Source organism: Labeo rohita, unplaced genomic scaffold (genome assembly GCF_022985175.1).
Source record: "Labeo rohita strain BAU-BD-2019 unplaced genomic scaffold, IGBB_LRoh.1.0 scaffold_246, whole genome shotgun sequence".
In the NCBI taxonomy this organism is placed as follows: domain Eukaryota; kingdom Metazoa; phylum Chordata; class Actinopteri; order Cypriniformes; family Cyprinidae; genus Labeo; species Labeo rohita.
The window spans coordinates 19,154-41,941 of record NW_026128726.1 but is presented as its reverse complement, the minus strand read 5'-3'; the positions used below and the strand labels follow the sequence as shown (position 1 = coordinate 41,941).

Sequence of the window (22,788 nt, the reverse complement as noted above, 5' to 3'; positions counted from 1 at the left end):
AGATATAAACATTGATGTCTATGGTAGTGATCAAAATAGAGCAAAAACCCTTTTAAAAGTAACTGGTACTTCGAACAATGTTTGTGTCGATTGCATAATTTTGCCACTAGGTGGTGAAAAGTGACTGTTAAAAAATCTATTTGTCACTGAATCATTCATTGAAGAGATTCGTTCAAAATGCTGATTTATCCAGTAATGTAACAAGTGAAGTATTTATGAGTGAGTCATTGAATCATTCATTCAAACCACTTGTTCATAATTTTAACATTATGAATATTACAGAGAGAATCGTGATCTCTATTTGAGACAAAAGAATCGTGATTCTCAATTTATTCAGGATCATGCAGCTCTACTGAAAAGTTTTGATCACAGGAATAAATTACATTTTACTATATATTAAAATACACATTAGTTCTTTTAATTTGTAATAATGTTTTGCAAGATTACTATTTTCTCTGTATTCTTGACTAACAAAATGCAGACTTGGTGAGAGATTTTTTCCCCCAAAAAACAATAAAACATTGTAATCTTTCCTAACATTTGAGAGGTTTCATATAACATTATTACCTAGTGTTTATATTGCTTAAATACTATTAGTTAGAAGGATTTGTGGCCCAAGATGCTGGGATAGGCTTCAGCCCCCACGACCCTATAAGGATAAATGGTTTGAAGAGTGAACTTCCAAAATAGCACTTCCTTGCTTTGATTTTTGATTTTGTTTCTCTTCTTATTTTTCAGCTTACAAAATACCTTTCCATTATCTTTGTCACACCTGTGCTAAAACTATAAAAATTAAAAAACTAATGAAGTGTCTTTTTTGCTCTTTTTTTTTTTTTTTTTTTTTTGTTACATGATCCTACATACCCAGCCTCAACCATTGTTCAGAAGTACTGTGAAAGCAAGAACTCTTTGAACCACCAGTGGCCGTTTCCACAGGATGGAAAAAGGGCATATGAATGTTAGGAATACTGAAATTATCCTGCTATATTCACTGTATGAGATGGACATATTTGTGAATTTTTCATTTCAAGTACTGATAGGTATTTATTTTGACAGTCTGGAATCAGTCGGAGCTTAGGTACCACCCACACTGCCATAACCAATTAAAAAAAACTGAAATATATAATGTCACAGTGATCGAGTACTTGGAATTGACAGTGATGAGCGATCATGAAAAATGATTGCAGTGGCTTAAAAAAATGATCGCTGTCAAGCCTGAGTACTACTCATGCACATCTGTATTTAACATGTACACACAGTATCGAGGTGTATGTACTGATGTATGATGAATGTACTGCATTGATGTATACTGTAAACACAATAAACATTTGAATCATATATCTTGTCAAGTCTTGTTACTTCAGTTTTTTTTTTTTTTTTCCAAAATTACTTTATGAACAATTTATTGTAGTTTTAATAAAACTATTAAAGATAATTTATTGTTTGATAATGTGAGGATAATTTCACATTCATAAATGCAAGTTTACAAAAGGTAAACCTCTTTTTATAGTCCTTGAAAAAGAGATTAAAATGTAAGAGTTCACATGCAAAACCAGCTAAAAGCCATCTCGGTCAAAAATGAGATAATGATACTGAGTGAATGCTCTCGACACATATTATGCTTCCATCAAATACTTTTACTTCAAACTTGCTAAATTCCAGCTTCAGCTTAATGAAGTACCAGTACTTACATAGAAATCTATACAAAGTTTCAGAAAGAAATTTTAAGGAAATATGTCAGATGGATTTAGAGGCTTTTGCATCTGAACTCTTCGTATATAGATGTAATTTCAGAATATAAAAATGTATGTAATTTATGCTTATGTATCCTTTCTCCTTGTTTTTGTTTTTTCTTGTTTCTTATTCCTATATTTTGAGGCATGTGAAATGAAATTGTTATACAGTGAGATATGGCATTGCACATTGCTATTTGTTGTTTATAAAGCATTAAAAAAAAAAAAAATTCTGCTTTTCTCATGGCATCTGATAGTATCTTTCATCATAAAGCCAATCAACTGTCAGAACTAATTTTTTCATTGGAGATGTTGATCCATGTAGCATCAAGTCATGCCATTTCATTGAACTGTTGTTGTTTGCCTTGTTCTTCAGATGCTGAAAAAAAGTTTAATCAGTGATCTGAAAAAAAATAATTTAATTAATTTTAAAAAAGCTTAAAGAATGTACTTACTATAAGTAGCAGAATAGCCACTTCTGGGTGAATCTACAAAATCAAAAGGATGTTATTCATAGAAATCAAGTATTTTATAAACAAAACTTATCATTGATTTCAGTTTTTGTCCTACCAGCTTGTCTCTTCCTGCATTTATACACAATGGCTCCAGTCGCACACACCAAAACCAGAGCCAAAACTATCAGCACTACTGGAATCGCTGCCTTAAGCAGTTCACCTGGATCGATTTCTGAAAAAAAGTTCATTTTTCCAAAAAAAAAAAAGACTTTTTTTCACACCTTATACTGAGCTGCAGCTCCAAACACCAACATCAGAGCCAAAACCATCAGAACAGAATTAATCATGAATTTAAATTGTTCCCTGTGATCAAACTCTGAAACATCAACTACAGACTGAGGGATTGACTTCAGTTGTTTTTGTTTTAATTGTTAGACTGTTTTTTTCTGTAAGAGCTCATTACCCAAAGTGACGTCCAGTTTGTTGTCCAGACTGAGGTGTGTGACAGAGCAGGTGTAATTGTGTTTCACTGCACTGATCTCCAGACTCTTCCTCATCTGGTACGTCCCATCACCATTGGGCAGCAGATCTCCTCCAGTGATCTCATGATCAGCTACAGGCTGCCCGTCTCTGAACAGGGTCAGTTGATGTGACGAGGGTAAAATCCTGTTGCCAAACAACTCAAACGAAACCCTCCAGAATCTGAGTTTGTTTTCTGAATAATTCTGACTCTAGGTTTCACTGCAGAAGGAAAAAAGGGAAAATGAGTAATAAGGGAATATTACCTAGAGATTTTAAAATGTATGGCTATTGATTACAGATTGCATTATACCTTTTCCGTTTACTTGGGTTTCTCTCTTTTCAAGGTAATTCTTCAGGGTTTTTATGCAGGCTGGATAATATACATTCTCAAGGCGATACTTGGACAGTTCAAGATTGCGTTTTATTTCAGTGTTATTTGAAAATACCTGATATGTGAAATTGCCATCAAAAAAACGCCGCTCATCAATCGTAGAGCCTCTATAAGCGGTTTTGCTGATAATTTGTCCAGGTTTATTGTCACTCTGTTCACAAAGACACATCACCTGATAAACTTCAAAACCTGTTATAAAATAAAGACAGTGATATTTCAACACATTTGGCCTCAGGAGCCCCTTGAAATGTCTTGCAATAAACTCTCACTCCCTTTCAGTTTGTTCCCATCAGGGGTCACTACAGCAAAATAATCTAAACAACTAATTTGGCATGTTCTTTTTTTTTTCTTTTGATTACGAGACATGCGTTGTTGTGATAGATATGGTAGATAATGATGTCAAAATAGAACTGTTTCAATAGTGGGTGGAGATTTTGGATTGGATCACAGTGAATATGACCTGAGAGATGAAACGTATGTGGTTTTCCTTCATGTGCAAAATAAAATAAATAAAATGTTAATTTTAAGTGTGAATCACAGCTGAATTATTTTATCACATCTATCGTAAACTAACAATGTATTTTTATAAAACCAAACCCTTTTTACTTAACATCATTTTTATGTTTCTTCATGTATTTACACATCACTCAATCATAAACATCAAACACAATCATGCAATCATATAAACTATTCATGCAATATCTTAGCCAATCACTTTAGCCATCTGAACTTACTTTCACTTTCTGTGTCATTGACAAGTCTCCGGTGATTTGATCTTTCTATAAAATGAACATGCACATTCTCACTTACAGACCTGAGGATATCTGGATCTACAACATGATCTTCATTTGTATTATTTCCTCTTGCAACATAGACCTTTGTTTCTGAATTATAATATCCTACAGTGATGTCATCCAACACCATTGAAGCACTAAATGATCCTCCTGTAATGTACGTTGCAAGCCCTGTCAAAGTGTGAGAACCTGAAACAACAGACAAAACACATGTTAATTAGTAATCTATCAGTGGATACTTAGTAGAGGCTTCATTTTAATGTAATATTGAAATAATGAAACACTTTAAAATAAAATTGAAGACTTGAGAACATTTATAAAACAATCAATTTTTTATTCACAAAATTGAGAACACAATCAATCTTTCAGTACTGCTTAAACAAGTAATTTGAGCTCATTACAGCTGTCTGAGTGCCAAATACTTTGAAAGAATTTGAAAAAGGCTACTTAAAACTGTTTAGGGGTTCATGTAGGGTGCTTCTTAATACTCAAATTGATGCTTTCTCATGTCCTCCAGCCTGTGACCTGGACCTAATGAAACAGTGATCTTGATGGACATCTCAATTCTCTACTTGCACTGCGAGGAGCAAAGTCCCCTGAAGTGTGGGGGCCTGGTGCAGTTGCACTAGTTGCACCACCCTAAGGACAACCCTGATTATACAGGTACACATTTCTTTTTAACTGATTATTAAATAGTTTAATTAAGGTTTACAAGGTTTACAATTTTCATGACAGAGCCCTTCCAGCACACTCAGTGTCCAAATTTGTTCACTGTTTTTATTCAGTCCTCCAAGCAGGGGTGGATCTAGGAAATATTTTTAGGGTGGCAACACCAAAGCAAGCCCCCATGCATAGTTTATGGGATTTATAGTCTGACACAGCTGTGTTCACAAATATTGCATTACCATTAGGTAATCATCTATACTGTTTAAAATGAAAAATAAATAACATTTCAATATCCATCATGGCACCAAGTAAATACACAACATAAAAAACTCAACAGGTTATAAAAATTTCCTGAGCTTGTATCACTAAAGACATGCAGTTCTAATAAAATTACATACTTAGATGGTATAAATCACATTTTAGTGTAAGTTTAAGAGCAACAAAAATGTTTGAATTTCCTAACAGAAAGAAATACAATAATGTCAAAGCACTAAAACTGGATCATTTTTGAAAACAATGTTTGATTTTCTGTTATTAACAGAGGTGGGAATGTCTGTAATCACCCACAACACACTATCAGCCATCTAGTCTAGCAACACCCCAGCAACTGCATAGCAAGAGCCTAGCAACCACCCAGAATATCCTAGCAACCAACTAGCAACACTTTGGCAAACATCTAGAACATCTAATTGACCAAACTATTTTGTTTTTAAACAAGACTTTAAGACAAGCCAGCATAAATTTGTCTTTTAAACTTTTCAATCTAGAATATCACAGGTGTTCTTAAATGATTACACTCAATTCATATACACAGATGACTTTCCTACCAGTGAACACTCATGAGATCAATAACACTATTACAAAAACAGACACAGATATATAAATACGCAATTAACTTTTGTGAAAAAAAAAAAGACTTTCATTTTACCACTGTAAAGTAATCTTGCAGTAGATAAAAAGCACTAAAAAGTTAAAACACCAAAGAATTGTATACGAACTTGGTATGCCACAATGCCACAGTACAGTCCAGAAAAAAATAATAATAATAATTTAGCATCCTCTACACATTTATTCAAATTTCATTACAGTATGCAGTACTATAGTAGTTTTTGGTCGCCTGACACAAGACTATATCTCTAGGCAGTCATTTCTCAGTTCCGCAAAAATGCAGTACAAATAAAAAAAAAAAAAAAAAAAAAAAAAAACAAAAAAAAAAAAAAAAACAGTCACACATTTGAAGCTGTACATGTGCTACAGTTCACTGTGTATATAAAGTATAGTGAAATTTCCATAATCTGATGTACTGGTACTTTTATACTGTAAATGTACTGTATGTGTACGTATAAATTCACGTGTTGATTCGTTCAGCCCTCTCCTCTCTCCGTTGTTAGGATGCAGAGATTCTGATTGGTGCGTCATGCGTTTTGCTAATGTTTGGCATAGTTTAACTCTTTTTGAGAAATGTGTCTGTTTTGAGAACTGAATGAATGGTTCGAGAAAATGTGCCTACTAAAATAAGTTATATTGTTAACAATCGAGAAAACTGCAAAACGACTCGGAATCACCAAAGAATTACGAGATGAATCTCAGACAGATTACATTTCTCAAAGGACGAGTTAGCCGAGAAGAAGTAATTATTATCTGATTTACGAACAAATTTAAAAACGATTCGTTAATGAACCAGGCCGCGCTTTGTGTTTTTGACTCAAAAAGAACCGGTTCATAAGAGTAATTTGTTAATAAAGCCGACTACACTGGGCTCGCTGCGTGCGCATGGAACTATCGTGAACTGTTTATTGAACGACGTGTTTTTGCCATTATTTTGCCTCAAACTATCATCGCTGCTGCTAAAAAGGAAACACTGCTTACATTTATATTTTATTCTGTGATAATTTTGGGGTGGTAAACCCCGTGCCGCCCAGGTAGATCCGCACCTGCCTCCAAGTACAGTATATTAGTGGACTATTGTCCTAGTGTATATGGGGCGATTTCGAACACAGCAACAGACAAAGTCCCTGGGCAAGAGGTTTATCTTGCGGAAGTCTTTAAGTACGGAAGACGCATGTATAAATTCTCCTCCCTCTTCGGATCTGTTACAATATATTTCATTTAAATTTTACCTTTGCCGTTTAAATATATAATAAAAATATAAATCTCGCATATTCCGACAGGGAATCTTGCTTTATTATTTTTTATTATGAATTTCCTTCATAACAAAGTTTGGCCAACACAATGGCAGATCCCTTGAGCGTGGCTATGATGCTTTGAAGTGAGGCTCAAGTAATTGAAAATATTTTTAAAATAAGTTTTTCTTCGATTCTTCTGTCCTCGTTTTCTTTCCTTACATTCTAAGGGGTGACGTGGAGCTAAAACGCGTGGAAAGGAAACGAGGATTCTCAAATAAGAAATTAAGGGAAAAAAAGCACCCATAATTTACCTGGCGCTAGCAACGTGAAATTAGTGGGTTCAGTCTCAAGAAAACTCGGTACTCTAATATGAACATTCACAATCAGTTAAAACATGCTTCTAATCAAGTATACGGTGAAATCATACCTGCTGAAACAGAAACTGGTATCAAAAAGAAACACATAATAGCACAGGGTGTGTTCATTTTGTTGTTAACGAAAACACCTGTATACTAATGTAGTTTTGTCCCAAACGCGCGTGTCCGTGTAATCAGGACATCGTAGGTCTTCCATTCGTCATTTTAGGTTTAAAGGAGATCCCGAGCGCCATCGACTATCCCGTAGTCAAACCGGCTTTACTGTAGGCTATGTCTAGAAAGTGTGGGAAGGGTTGGGACAGGACAAGCACCAACATCATGCCTGATGGTGCAACCTTTGGAAGTCGGGCGCAGAGTACTTTGGGAAATTAAGTTATTGTGTAAGTTTTATGAGTTGTTTGTTTGTTTGTTGTTTGTTTTTTAATAATCATTTTTGTTAGATGATTACCTTTTTAAAGTCTGACTCACAGCCATTAATACATTTAACCATAACCATAACTTAATCATTGTGTGTTTAACAGATTGCAGATCTTTTTGTAATATGAGCAAACACAATTCACTTAGGTAAGCCTGCGCCACCTATAGGGAGTGGAGGCAGTGTTGCCAGATTGGGCGGTTTTCAATTTGATTGTGGTGGACAAAATTTGTGCTGGTTTGAGGTCAGTTTGGTGGTTTTCATACATCTAAACTGTATAGGCTAATTTGGTTAACAAACAGACCCAAGTGTGCATGTACTGCATCCAATCAGTCATCATGACATTACTAAACACTCACACACACACACACACACTGTGTTGTTTACCACAATAACACATCTTCTTAGTTTTGCTGCAAAGTACTTTATGATAACAACAGTTACTATGCAACCAGGAAATTATGCAGCTAAATATACATATTAACTCTTGAGTCAACAATGTCATGAAAAAGAAGCATGCATAATTTTATTCTTTCTGTGGGTCTTTAAAAAGAATTGTATTTAATTTGTCCGTCCACAAATTAAGGCCTATATATAGTTATGAAAAGGTGGTTAAATACTCTTAACTCACTCAATCAAATGCTTAGATATAACACCTAATATTAAAACCTCAAAACTCCATATGCAAGCTCACATATCATATTTTGTTTTTATTTATTGTGCATGTGCTTTTCAGTCCTGCAATCATGTAGTGTATTGGATGCACACTGTCATTCTGTGATCTTTTGAAACTTTATTTCATCAAATATTTCCAATACATATTCTCAATAAAATCAATTTTGAAGTAAACAGTGTGTTTTAAATAAGTATTTTTGAGATCTTATCTTTTAAAGCAGCTATTGGGAATGAAAGCAGATAAAGATAAAGAATGTTGTTCATATTGCTGACATACTGTATTTCAGTCAGAACTCACTGGCAAATGATCAACACTGAAAATAACTATTAGTCTTGTTCCACAATTTGGAATAATTAGTTTCAGCTGATAATATTTTGCTAAAAGTGGAAGAAGTAGCTTCAGAGAATTGACAGACTTCATGATACTGTGTCCACGCTTTCTTCAGATGCTGGAAAAGGATTGATTTACTTTAAAATTCATTCATTTTGTTTATCTAGTATTGTGAATTACATGAGTTTTACTGTAAAAAAAAAAAAAAAAAAAAAAAAAAAAAAAAAATGAAAATTTTGCCATTTAGTTTTAGGACATTAGTAACTAAGCAAAAAAAAAAAAAAAAAAAAAAAAACATTCAAAATAGTCATTAGAAGCAGAAGTACAGAACCTATAAATGAAAAACATTTAAAATAGTCTAAAGATTTTAATATAAATTAAACTATCAGCACTTCAGAAATCACTGCATTTTTAAATCCAGTTCCAAACACCAAGACCAGAGCCAAAACTATCTGAAGCAAACATGTTAAAACAGTTAACAAACAGATTAGAAACACAGAGACACTGGGATATATTACTATTTTTCTCATGAACACCTTATTACCTAAAGTGACGTCCAGTTTGTTGTCCAGACTGAGGTGTGTGGCAGAGCAGGTGTATTTGTGTTTGTCTGCAGCTCTGATCTCCAGACTCTTCCTCATCTGGTACGTCCCATCACCATTGGGCAGCAGATCTCCTCCAGTGATCTCATGATCAGCTACAGGCTGCCCGTCTCTGAACAGGGTCAGGTTGATGTGACGAGGGTAAAATCCTGTTGCCAAACAAGTCACACGAAACCTAGAAGACTGGCTCTTTTGCTGGAGGAGCCTGACTTTGGGTTTCACTGTGGAAAAAAAGGTAAGATAAAGATATTACTAATATTTCAATATATACTGGTCTAAAAAATGGTAAACATAAATAAGAACACTTGTTCTTAAGTAGTTTGCCTAAGAGTCAGTCTGTGTACCTTTTCTATTAACTTGATTTCTCCTTTTTTCAAGGTAACCCTTGAGTGTTTTGATGCAGAATGGTTGGTATAAAACTTCATGATGCCTCATGCTGAATTCAAGATGAATACTCAGCACTTGGGCTGAGACATTTAAAGTGCCCTGATATGTAAATTTCTTGTCAACATATAGCAGTTCATCAGTGGTGGATCCTCTGACAGCATCTCTTGTGATCATTTGTCCCGGTTCACCATTGTCCCTCAGCTCACACACAACCAGCCTCTGAAGGGCAAGAACACCTTGAATGGAGAGACAGAGTTTTAAGGTAGCATTTACACCATTATGTTCACAAATCTTTGTTTTATATTTCATCATCACAAAATACCAATATTAATAATGAAATAGAATATTTTTATTAAATTCTACAGTCCTGTATAATGCTTACTGTCAGTTTTGTTTACATTTTTTTTCGCGACTGCCCATTTGCTAATAAAAGATGATTGTATGTAGTCACTTATTGTGAGGAGAACATTTGAATCAAACACATCATCTTCAGCTGTATTGTTTTCTCTTGGATGGAGAGTTTTCGTCTCACCATTATAATACAAAATTCTGAGATCATCCAGCATCGCTACACAGCTAAATTCAGGAAATGGCATCTGTCTTTTAATGTATGTAGCAAACAACCACAAAGAATGAGAGCCTGTGATATAATAACATGAAACTGTAATTGTAACAACAGAAACAAACTTAAAAATTGCAGTGGAGTTTTACGTTGCATTTTTTATTCAATAATTAAAGAGATGAGCATGCTTATCTGATCTCCCAAGAATATATAATGGCTCATAAAAACATTCTCCAGTGAGTTGTCTCATGCTGAAAATTCTCAAGTCAGGTCAGTTTAAATGTTTACCATTATCTCAAGATTTTATGAACATGCAAACTCTTTATAACCAGCTGTTTCTATGTTTCTAACCAGGAAATGTTCAAGCTAAATATGCAATTAGTCAACAATATGAAAAAGAACCATGTAGAAGCTTACTGATGTTTCAAGGCATGTATTTTTAATCAGTCAATTTTTGGTTGATAAATTTTGAAGGGAAAAACAAAAACAAATAGCACAAGCATTAAAGAGGCAACACTTAAAAGAAAATGTACACCATTCATTTTTTGTTTTCAAGTCAAGTCAAGTCACCTTTATTTATATACCGCCTTTAACAATACAGAATTGTGACAAGGCGGCTGTACAGTATTAAATAGGAAACAGTACATCAACAATGCCAAAGGCAACATTAAACACTCACTTTATAGGTAAAGGTAATTAATCAAAAACAATAAAATAAAATGCAATATTGTGTTAAAAGAAAGTGTCCCCAACTAAGCAAGCCAGAGGCGACAGTGGCAAGGAACCAAAACTCCATCGGTGACAAATGGAGAAAAAAACCTTGGGAGAAACCAGGCTCAGTCGGGGGGCCAGTTCTCCTCTGGCCAAAAGTTCCCGTGGTCTTGTGCCGACAGCCGTCTAGGTGATGTGGTCTTCACTGTGGATCCGTCTCTGGGGCTCATCTAGTTGATGTGGACTCCGCTGACATTCAGGGCTGTAGAGGTCGTCTCTAGGTGCTGATCCACCATCTGGGCTGGGTTCGGACTGGATCCGGGGGACTGCAGTGACCATCTGATCTGGATACGGACTGGATCTGGTGGTTAATGTGACCTCAGAATAAGAGAGAAACAGACTAGTATTAGCGTAGATGCCATTCTTCTGACGATGCACTGAGTACATCGGGTGGTTATGGGAAGTGTTCCCGGTTCCGGTTGACCTAATTAGTGCAGCCTAACAATCCTTTAACGGATTTGAATTATAAGAATGTGGATTTGTTATGTGTAAGCAAGGTTAAAGAGATGGGTCTTTAATCTAGATTTAAACTGTGTCTGCGTCCCGAACATTGTAGGGTAGATTGTTCCAGAGTTTGGGCGCTAGATAAGAAAATGATCTCCCGCCCGCGGTTGATTTTGATATTCTAGATATTATCAAATTGCCAGAGTTTTGAGAACGCAGCGGACGTGAGGGACTATAATGTGATAGGAGCTCGCTCAGGTACTGAAACCATTCAGGGCTTTGTAAGTAATTAGCAAGATTTTAAAATCTATACGATGTTTAATAGGGAGCCAGTGCAGTGTAGACAAAACCGGGCTAATATGATCATACTTTTTGGTTCTAGTAAGAACTCTAGCTGCTGCATTTTGGACCAGCTGGAGTTTGTTTATTAAGCAAGCAGAACAACCACCCAATAAAGCATTACAATAATCTAACCGTGAGGTCATAAATGCATGAATTAATGTTTCAGCATTTGACATTGATAGCATAGGTCGTAGTTTAGATATATTTTTGAGATGGAAAAATGCAGTTTTGCAAATACTAGAGATGTGGTTTTCAAAGGAAAGATTACCATCAATAGCACACCTAGGTTCCTAACTGATGACGAAGAATTGACAGAACAGCCATCAAGTATTAGACAGTGTTGTAGGTTATTACACGCTGAGGTTTTAGGCCCAATAATTAACACCTCTGTTTTTTCAGAATTTAGCAGTAAGAAATTACTTGTCATCCAACTCAACTACACAATCCATTAGTTTTTCAAATTGGTACGTTTCGCCAGGCCGCGAAGAAATATAGAGCTGGGTATCATCAGCATAGCAGTGAAAGCTAACACCATATTTCCTGATGATATCACCCAAGGGTAACATGTAAAGCGTAAAGAGTAATGGCCCTAGTACTGAGCCTTGCGGTACTCCATACTGCACTTGTGATCGATATGATACCTCTTCATTTACTGCCACGAATTGATGGCGGTCAGATAGATACGATTTGAACCATGCCAATGCACTACCACTAATGCCAACATAATTCTCAAGTCTATTCAAGAGAATGTTGTGGTCAACAGTATCAAACGCAGCACTAAGATCCAGTAGCACTAACAGAGAGATACAACCACGATCGGATGACAAGAGTAGATCATTTGTAACTCTAATAAGAGCAGTCTCAGTACTATGGTACTGTCTAAAACCTGACTGAAATTCCTCACAGATATCATATTTCTGAAGAAAGCAAGATAACTGTGAGGATACAACCTTTTCTAATATCTTCGACAGAAATGGGAGATTCGAGATAGGTCTGTAATTAGTTAATTCGTTGGGGTCAAGTTGTGGTTTTTTAATTAGAGGCTTAATAGCAGCCAGTTTGAAGGTTTTGGGGACATATCCTAATGACAGTGATGAATTAATAATATTTAGCAGAGGATCTATGAGACCTGGAAGCAAGTTTTCAATAAATTTCGGTTTGATTGTGCTTTTCAGGTTTATGATGATAATTTAGCTGCTGGAAGCACACTGTTGTTCTATTTAGCTATCAATCAACAACTCATGCAAGTTACACACAAACAGGTTTTTTTCTTTTACTTTCAACTTTCAGAAGAATTTTATTGTAACTAAAGAAATAATGATCAATGATACCAATACATAATATTTTCCACTGTTTATAATGACAAGAACTGCTTTTGTTCAAATTGTACACATATCAGGCACAGCTGAAACAGTACTGTAGTGAAACATTAATTTTTAATTTTTAATGCCCTAAAGTAGCCAAAATTGAAATGTTAATGTTGATATAATTAAAAAAAAAAAAAACCTTCAGCTCTTCATTTTGTTCATGTTCTTTATTATATACAACTGATAATTTGCTATTCAACAGCAGAACATCTATAAGAGTTAAATCATTCACAGTTCTTTAGTAAATCACTGAACAATTAAGTTTATGAGTTTAAATTATGTGAAATACACTTCCTTCAGAATCAATGATTACAACAGGTGAACAATACAATAAAAATATTAATATAAAACTAATAGAAAAAAAAAACTTATATGAAACCTAGCAGTATGTCATTCTTTTGTTATTAATTTGCATTAGAGACTTGTTCAAAGATTAAATTTCTAAAAAAAAATAATAAAAATAACATTTTGGTATGCATTTTGCTTATTTTTGTTTATGAATTTAATATTGACCATGAAAAATGTACAAATTAACAACATAACATCTTTATAATAACATCTTTTAAAGAGAGCATGTAATTAACATTTATTTAAACAAATAAAAAGAAACTAACATCAGACCAAAATCTAAAAGACAATTCACAATTATAAAACAAATGAGACAAGTCTTCCTCATGTGTGTTACAGAAAATGTAACTATTGTTAATGAATTCAATGAATTCCATGAATTTAGAAAGAGCTGCTTTACATGGGTAAATGTGGTAAAGTATTTTGAAATGCAACAGAAAATCCAAAACGGACTCAAAGATGTAATAACTTATGCATGCCAGGAAATCCCAAATATGGACAAAGGCTATCACTGTAGCTAAGCTAAATAAAAAGCAAAAAAGTTTTGACCAATGGAAAGTGAAGATAATACACGATTTTGACAATAAATGGTTTATGTGTCATCACCAGGTAAAAAAAAAAAATAAAGTTTGAATGACCTATCATTTATTACAGTACAGAAACTAGAAAATAAATATTCTGCCTATTCTGTTATGAAAATGGAAAACGTGTTTGTAATATATAAACCAATCATAAAATCGTCATTAGGAAAATATAGGCAAAATGTTTTTGAATGTTTGTTTTTTATATTTATTTGTTTGTATGTTTGTTTGTCAATTAGATTTAAAAAGTACATTTGTCAATTCTAACCACCTTACTTCTGAAATGATGGCTACACCCTGTGAACAAGTGAAATAACACTCTTATGGTCTCTGTACTAACCATTTAATATTTAAGACAGTACATTTATATATGATATATTTTAAGTATAAAAGAGCTTTGAACATGGGCAGATTGTGTTAAATGAAGATGATTTGTGCAGACCACAATGTGTTTTAAAGACAGTTGTTAAAACAGCATACAAAAAAACTATTTTGAACTGTTTGGCATTTAAATCCTCACACTTTACTCATGGCATCTTTCATCAAAGTCAACCAACTGTCGGAACTCATTTTTTCATTGTTTGAAGATGTTGATCCATGTAGCATCAAGCCATGCTATACTGATGTTGTTTCGACTTGTTCTTTAGATGCTGAAAAAAAGTTTAATCAATGATCTGAATATGCAAAAAAAAAAACACATTTTATTGATATTCTTAGCAAAAGAAAGTTTAAACAATGTACTTACTAGAAGCAACAGAATAACCACTTCTGGATGAATCTACAAAATCAAACAGATGTTATCCATAAAAATCAAGTATTTTATAAACAAAACTAGACTGATTATCATAGATTTCAGTTTTTGTCCTACCGGCTCGTTTATTCCTGCATTTGTATATGATGGCTATAGTTCCAAACACCAACACCAGAGCCAAAACTATCAGCACTGACAGAATCGCTGATTTAAACGGTTCAACTGGATTGGATTCTGAAAAAAGTTTACAAACAATTAGAAACACAATTCTGTGACATTTTTAATGTTTTCACACCTCATTACCACAGCTGCAGCTCCAAACACCAACATCAGAGCCAAAACTGCCAGAATTAATGTCTGAATTAATCATGGATTTAAATTGTTCCCCATGATCAAACTCTGAAACATCAACCACAGACTGAGAGATTAACTTCAATTGTTTTTGTTTTAATTGTTATATGTTTTCTGTTACCCTTATTACCCAAAGTGACGTCCAGTTTGTTGTCCAGACTTAGGTGTGTGACAGAGCAGGTGTAATTGTGTTTCTCTGCTCTATTGATCTCCAGACTCTTCCTCATCTGGTACGTCCCATCATCATTGGGCAGCAGATCTCCTCCAGTGATCTCATGATCAGCTACAGGCTGATCGTCTCTGAACAGGGTCAGGTTGATGTGACGAGGGTAAAATCCTGTTGCCAAACAACTCACACGTAACCCTCCAGAATCTGGGTTTGCTTTCTGAATGAGTTTGACTTGTGGTTTCACTGCAGAAGGAAAGAAGAGCAGAGAAAAATTAGTAACAAGGATATATTACATATAAATTGTTGTTATTTATTGTATTATACCTTTTCTGTTTAGCTGAGTTTCCCTCTTTTTAAGATATTTCTCCAGTGTTTTTATGCAGGCTGGGTAATAAAAGTTCCTAAGACGCAGCTTGGACATTTCAAGATTTATTTCTGGTTCTGTGTAATTTGAAAATACCTGATATGTAAATTTGCTATCGAAAAAATATCGCTCATCAATCGTAGAGCCTCTATAAGCCGTTTTGCTGATCATTTGTCCAGGTTTATTGTCATTCTGTTCACAAAGACCCATCACCTGATGAACTTCATGACCTGTTAGGAAATAAAGACAATAAAGTAAAAGTTAGGAAATAAAGTCAAGACATTTGGCCTCAGGAACCCTTGAAATGTCTTGCAATAAACTTTTTTTGTTTCTCTTTCAGCTAGATCCCATTTGGGATCCAAAACCAAAAACTAAACCCTTTTTTATTTTTTTTATTTTACATAATCTTCGTATTTACATATCTTTCATTCATAAACATCAAACACAGTCATGCTGTCATGAATCCTCTCCGGTCTGCCTGCCACCAGAGGTCACTGTACATTTCATGAACAGTTCACATGACACAGACTGTTGCACTACACCCCGGACTACATCACCCATCGCGCTGATTGCGCCAACACCTGTGGCCAATCAGGCATGCTATATAAGCCCCGGACTTCCCCCGTACAGAGTATTGTGGTTTTGCTTTGTTGTTTCTCGTTTCTCCTGTGTTCCCTAGTTCCCCAGTTCCCAGTGTTTAGTTTTCTAGCCCGGACTACTCGCTTGTTTCACGGATTACCCCTTCGCTTTTCCCCCTGGATTACGTTTGCTGCATGGACTATTCCCACGTCTTGCCTTTGCTACACCTGTTTGCTATTGTTTCGACCCTGCCTGTTTTCACCATGTCTCTGTCTCAACCTAAATAAAGCTTGCGAATGGATCCGTTTGCCTCTCGTCTCTCTCCCCACGTTACAGAATACTCGCTCACACAAGAATCCAGCAGCTTTAATCCCGGACATTCAACAGGTATGGACACAAACAAAATACTATTCAGACTCAAACAAGGCCCAGGTTCACTCGAACAGCATATCTGTGAATTTCTAGCCATTGCCAATCATTCAGATCTCCCGGACTGCCTTTTAATTGAGATTTTTTGTGATGGCGTGAACCAACCTCTACGCTGAGAAGCGAGGGTCCACGTTTATCACTTGCTCAATTCACGGACTATGCATTGCTGTGTTTCCCGAGTCAAGTCGAGTTGCAGCTGTTCTTTATGAGCCAAGTCAAGTCACTGCTGGTCTCCATGAACCAAGTCAAGTCACTGCTGGACTTCACGAGCCAAGTCAAGTCACTGCTTGGTGACAAGTCACCAGAGGTGGCGTCTGAGGCTGCGGAACCTCGTAAAACGGGGACGTCTGTCCTAGCTCCCTGCACGATGGTAGCGCCCAATCACCCCCTTACCTAGGCAGTGTACTCAGGCTGTTTATGAACTCTCACCCTGTCCTGTTCCAACCTGGTTTGGACTCTCTGCTCGCCCTGTCATGGCCACAAAGGCCATCATCGAACTCTCTGCCTGTCCTGTCACGGCCACGAAGGCGGCCATTGAACTTTCTGCCTCTCTCCTTGTCGCTCTATCTGTCTCTTCTGTCCCTGATCTCCCCAGGTCCCAGTCCATGACGCGGGTGCCTGCTCCACCCTGAAGGGTTCCAACGCCTCCTGCGCCGCTCTGGAGGGCTCCTGTGCCTCCTGCTCCACCCTGGTGGGCTCCAACACTGCCAACTTTGCCTCAGTCTCAAGGTCCCCCACATGGACCTGGTCCTCCAACCCTCGCCTTGACTTGCCCCCGCCCCACCACTCCCCTGGATTCTTTGTCAATTGGAGCTTCTGGAAGCCTGCTGCACAGACTATTCCCACGTCTTGCCTTTGCTACACCTGTTTGCTGTTGTTTTTGACCCTGCCTGTTTTCACCATGTCTCTGTCTCACCCGTCTCTCTCCCCATGTTACACATGCAGTGATTAAAACTATTCATGCAATATCTGAGAAAATCACTTTAGCCATCTGAACTTACTTTCGCTTTCTGTGTCGTTGACAGGTCTCAGGCGATGTGATCTTTCTATAAAATGAACAAGCACACGCTCACTTACAGACCTGAGGTCATTTGGATCAATGACATCATCTTCATTTGTTTTATTTCCTCTTGAAACATAAACCTTTGTTTCTGAATTAAAATATCCTACAGTGATGTCATCCAACATAATTAAAGCACTAAACGTTCTTTCTCCTGTAATGTAAGTTGCAAGCCCTGTCAAAGTGTGAAAACCTGAAACAGATAAAACATCTGTTAATTAGTCATTCATCAGTGTGAGGTTATTGTCAGTGGATACTAAAGGGGCTTTATTTTAATATAATATTGGAATGATGACACACTTTAAAAGAAAATTAAAGACATCTGTGAAAATTGTTATCTATTTATTTGTATCAGTCTTTCTATACTGCTGGAACTAAACTACAAATGTCCTGTATGGAGATGGGTTTTTTTAAAAAAAAAAAACTATAAATAATCTGTACTTTAAACGCTGTCTGCATGGCAAATACTTTGAAAAGTGCTACTTTAAGGATTCTATCTAGGGTGCTTCTCAATACTCAAATTGATGCTTCCTCATTTCTACTCGCTTCTCTGTCCTCGCTTCTCTGTTAACGAAGACGCCGCCGAAAAACATTCGTTAACATACTTTTTTTGTGATGAAGATGAGACCTATTACGAAATTTATGCCACCTCTTCATTAACAAGACTAGACGGGACGAGAATGTTATTTGAGGACTACAGGACATATGCGTCTCTGTCATTAGGTTGAAACTGGATAAGGGGCATGTCTAGTCTCAGTATGGCAGCCACAATGGAGAGATAGGCTACCAAAATGTGAACTTGCGATCTGAAACAATGGCCTCAGCACCTGAAGGGCTATAGGGATAGAGTCACCAGATGTCCCGTTTTCCCCGGTAGTCGCAGTTCTTTGTCGATTAAGTTAGTGAAGGCGGAATAGGCAGAATCGCGCAGGCTCCACTTCTTCTGTTCCCAGACAGTGTGCGATCAGTTCTCAGTGCTCAAATGCACACACAGTAATCCAAATTTGAGTATCTCACATAAATTATGTAAGTTATATATATAAATATACAGTGGGTACGGAAAGTATTCAGACCCCCTTAAATTTTTCACTCTTTGTTATATTGCAGCCATTTGCTAAAATCATTTAAGTTCATTTTTTTCCTCATTAATGTACACACAGCACCTCATATTGACAGAAAAAACAGAATTGTTGACATTTTTGCAGATTTATTAAAAAAGAAAAACTGAAATATCACATGGTCCTAAGTATTCAGACCCTTTGCTGTGACACTCATATATTTAACTCAGGTGCTGTCCATTTCTTCTGATCATCCTTGAGATGGTTCTACACATTCATTTGAGTCCAGCTGTGTTTGATTATACTGATTGGACTTTGGTTAGGAAAGCCACACACCTGTCTATATAAGACCTTACAGCTCACAGTGCATGTCAGAGCAAATGAGAATCCCAAAACTCGGAATCGGCATCCTAATATATATATAATTAACAACTATAATTATAATAATTATATAAAAAGTAAATTTACAAGTATATAATAAGTACTCATTTTTCATAGTACCAAAAATAAAAGTATCGTATCGGGCAAGTATAATAATAAGTACTCATTTTTCATACTGTTAAAGGAATAGTTCACCCAAAAATAAAAATTGTCATAATTTATTCAAGTTTTCCCAAATTTAATCCTTGACTGAAAACCTCAGCAAAGCACACATAATCGTAATGCACTTATTTCACTCCTCCCCTCACTGCAGCCGTCTACTCTTGCCTAAATTTCAGGCAAGGCCAGTATCGTATCGAGGCTAGGCTATACATTGTCCTGCCCCTTCAGATCTGTTACAGTAATTTTAATTTATGTTTTACCTTTGCTGTTTAAATAAACAAAAATCTCACATATTTCGACATTTTTTTATTTTTTATTATTATGTTAAAGGTGCTAATGTAACATTTTAATCCAGTCAAATGGATTATGTTGGTTGTATTTTTGTGATGTTTGTGTAAAGTTTAAAAAAAAAAAAAAAAAAAAAAAAAAAAGAAACAGTAAGTGTATCGGGACCAGTATGTTTACCTCTAGCGAAATGGTCTATAGAGATAAGTTTTTTCTTAGATTCCTCTCCTCGTTCTCTCCATAACCTACATCCTAAGGGGTGGAGTAGAGCTAAGACGCACAGATAGGAAACGAAAAATGAGAAGCACTCGTAGTTTACCTGGCTCTATCCACCTTAGGCGTGTGTATGTTTAAAATAATTGCTCACTGCTCTAACATGAACATGCAACATCAATTAAAACATGCTTCTTATCAAGTATACTGTGAAATCATACCTGCTAAAATAGGAACTGGAAGCAAAACGAGACACATAAGAGCACATGGTGTGTTCATTTTGTTGTTGACGAAAACACCTGTATCGGCTGATGCAGTTTTATTTCAAACACGCGTGTCCGCTTAATCCAGGAGAATGAACGGTGTTCCGTTCGTCATTTTAGGTTTAAAAGAGCCCCGAGCGCCATCGATGCCCTCTTCAGCCGACTAAAATGAGGCGAATTACGCAGCAGACTATCCCATAGTCAAAACGGCATTTACTGTAGGCTACGTACTCGTGGGAAGGGTTACAACCTATGGACAGGAGGAGCACCAACACCCTGCCTGATGTTGTAATTTTTTGAAGTCGGGGCACAGAGTACTGTGAGCAATTAGGTGATTGTGTGAATTATATGGATTCAAATCACAACACACAATTTGATTGTAAGGACGGGAATATTTAAAAAGGCAAATAATGAGTCCTTAATTTCCTTTATTTAACATATTGCAAATTAACACATCGAATCACAAAATATGAAATGAACAAAACATGATTCTGAAAGAAGTGATTCTGAGCTGGACATTGTGGAGGGAAGACATCACATGTCTTAAGATCCTAAGACAGCAGAGAATTTGCAAACAGTTGCCATGACAATTTTCAAATCTGTATCGTTGTTTAAATAGCAAATGCCACTTGAGCACATCTGTTTGCCCATGGAGGTACTGGTCTGAAAACGAGGTGTGTTCAGGCGCATTGCCATTGCTATTGTGAGGCAACTGAAAACAATTGCGCCATTGCCCAAACAAAACCTGGTCTAAATTCAGTGGGGCAGTTTTTTTATTTATTTGAAGGACGCGTTAGTGCACAATGGCACGTACACAATGCTTATTACACACGTTAAAATGGTACAAAACATAAAAATAAATATATAAAGTAGTAATAAAATAGTAGTATAATGTCTCATGACACCCCATGGACAGTTCTAAAAAGGGTTTTATTTGTTGAGCTGTGTAATTTAAAGAACCTTGATATGTAAAAATGCAGAATGCAAAATAAAAAAAATTTTAGTGGTCATTTATCATGGTTTATCATCTCTCTGTTCAAAAAGACACATCAAATGATAAACTGCATGACCTGTTGGGAAAGTGATATGTCAACACATTCATTTAAAATTTGAATTTGCTTTGTATAACCTATTTCTTTAATAATTTAGCTAAATTGACATACTATCAGTATTGTTGACAGATCTCAGATATTTTAATCTTGTCATTAAAAACATGCATATATTCACTTATAGTATTAGTCATTTGGATCCTCTACATCAACTTCAATTGTAATATTTCCTCTTGCAACATCTTTGTTTCTAAATATCTAAATATTTCTGATATCCTACTGTGACCTCATCAAACAAAAATGAGCCACAAAATACAGGAAATGGTGTTTCTCCTTTAATGTATGTGAAAGGCAACAACAAAAGCCCTATTCAGATGGTAATTGTTTCTCATGGGGACGTAAGTGATTTTCACCATTTACAGTAGGTAGTCAGTGATTTAATTACCATCCGAATCCAGGATGTCTGTGTTCTCAAAGTGAGAACCTGCAAGAAAGAATAGAAAAATATTGTTATATTAGTAATTAGTAAACCTGGGGCTGTTCCAGTGTCAGGAGTCAGTATAACTCAGAATGGAATGCATCAAATTTGCCAGTTCTTTCTGCAAGATTTTACCCCACACTGACCAGAGCATTTGCAAGTTTAATAGTTTGATACTGCAAGGAAGATCAGCTGTCCTTCCTGTCTCCCTGTAGCACTGTCTTACATTCGTGAAACAGCAGGAGGTCTATGTTCATGCAGGTGAGCAGGGACCCTTGGCATCTTCTGGTTTTTTAGAGTCAGCAAAAAGATCTCTACTGCCCTAATTTGTTGTAACTGTGACCTTAATTGACCCTTTGCAAAGACCTGCCACCCTTCGTTACTGTTGCTATGTCAAATGCAGTGAAAAACATTGTGGAGCAAAGAGGACACTGACAAAGTACCGCCAAACAAAACAGAGTAGGTTGTTTTTGGTATAATACAAAGTCTCAGGTTTCAAATTTTGTAATTTTGTAAGAAAATTCAAACAATTTTGAGGCTCTTTAATGTGTCATGACAGAGCACCTCAGTTCAAGTGGCAGGAAAACCCATCATCAACAGGCTATTTCATTTTTAAATGGCCTTGCAGAGTAAAGGGTGAGTTTTTAATCAGATAAACTAAATATTCATTGTAGTCATTTATATGTCTTAAAAGCTGCATTAATATCAATTTAAACAGTAGAAAATGCTGTTTAAAAGGTTTAATAAGGAGAAAAAGTGCTTTAGATGTGGTTCCTGTAGCTTAGTTGATTGAGCATGACGTGACAGCAAGGTCTTGACTTGGATTCAATCCCCAAGAAACACACAAACAAAACAAACCTATTACTACCTAAACCATGTAGACAAACTAGAAAGCCAACACTAATAATAGACAGCTCCCACGTAAGACTGTATCAAATTTGCAATAATTGTTCTGTTCATAGTACTCAAGCTGAATGAATGCATGAGTATAAAAATACAGTGAAATCATGCCTGTTAAAACAGAAGTTATAACTAAAAGCAAACACGCAAGAACATACGATGTGCTCATAGGAAGTAGTTTACTGTGCATGTAATACAAACATTTCAGTTTTGTAAATTCAAAAGATAAAATTTTATCTTGAGGGAACACATAGAATTTCAAGGGGCATACCTCTTGGTATCTGTCTTTCTTGCCTTTTCATCCACATTGCTACAGCCCAAACCACACATATCGCACATACAAACATCAGGACTGCAGCACCTATGTGATATCTGGAAGAATAATTTTCTATAATAGGAATATTTTT

The 22,788-nt window shown here is 36.0% G+C and overlaps 2 protein-coding genes, 1 long non-coding RNA gene and 1 pseudogene across 3 annotated transcripts in view; all 4 read right to left on the bottom strand.

The window, feature by feature from the left end:
• The window catches only part of LOC127159732 (major histocompatibility complex class I-related gene protein-like), a 59,468-nt gene extending 49,276 nt beyond the window's left edge, over positions 1-10,192 (bottom strand). The window contains exons 1-4 of the mRNA XM_051102492.1: positions 10,186-10,192; positions 9,857-10,114; positions 9,432-9,710; positions 9,030-9,308 (exon numbers count right to left, since the gene is read on the bottom strand). Coding sequence (XP_050958449.1) covers positions 9,030-9,308; positions 9,432-9,710; positions 9,857-10,114; positions 10,186-10,192 — 823 coding nt within the window. The remainder of the gene's footprint in view (positions 1-9,029; positions 9,309-9,431; positions 9,711-9,856; positions 10,115-10,185) is intronic.
• LOC127159724 (major histocompatibility complex class I-related gene protein-like) lies at positions 1,966-7,326 on the bottom strand (annotated as a pseudogene).
• A 2,907-nt stretch (positions 10,193-13,099) lies between the features above and the next one.
• LOC127159728 (H-2 class I histocompatibility antigen, alpha chain-like) lies at positions 13,100-20,184 on the bottom strand. Its single transcript, XM_051102490.1, has 7 exons — positions 19,913-20,184; positions 17,534-17,578; positions 15,485-15,754; positions 15,122-15,403; positions 14,758-14,874; positions 14,635-14,667; positions 13,100-14,539 (listed from the first exon to the last, which is right to left on the bottom strand). Exons 1-7 carry the CDS (start codon positions 19,968-19,970, stop codon positions 14,505-14,507), a joined length of 840 nt encoding a protein of 279 aa, XP_050958447.1. The 5' UTR covers positions 19,971-20,184; the 3' UTR covers positions 13,100-14,504.
• A 190-nt stretch (positions 20,185-20,374) lies between these two features.
• Positions 20,375-22,788, bottom strand: part of LOC127159729 (uncharacterized) — a 17,876-nt gene continuing 15,462 nt past the window's right edge. Inside the window, exons 2-3 of the long non-coding RNA XR_007826534.1 lie at positions 22,653-22,769; positions 20,375-21,487 (exon numbers count right to left, since the gene is read on the bottom strand). This is a non-coding gene — a long non-coding RNA (uncharacterized LOC127159729). The remainder of the gene's footprint in view (positions 21,488-22,652; positions 22,770-22,788) is intronic.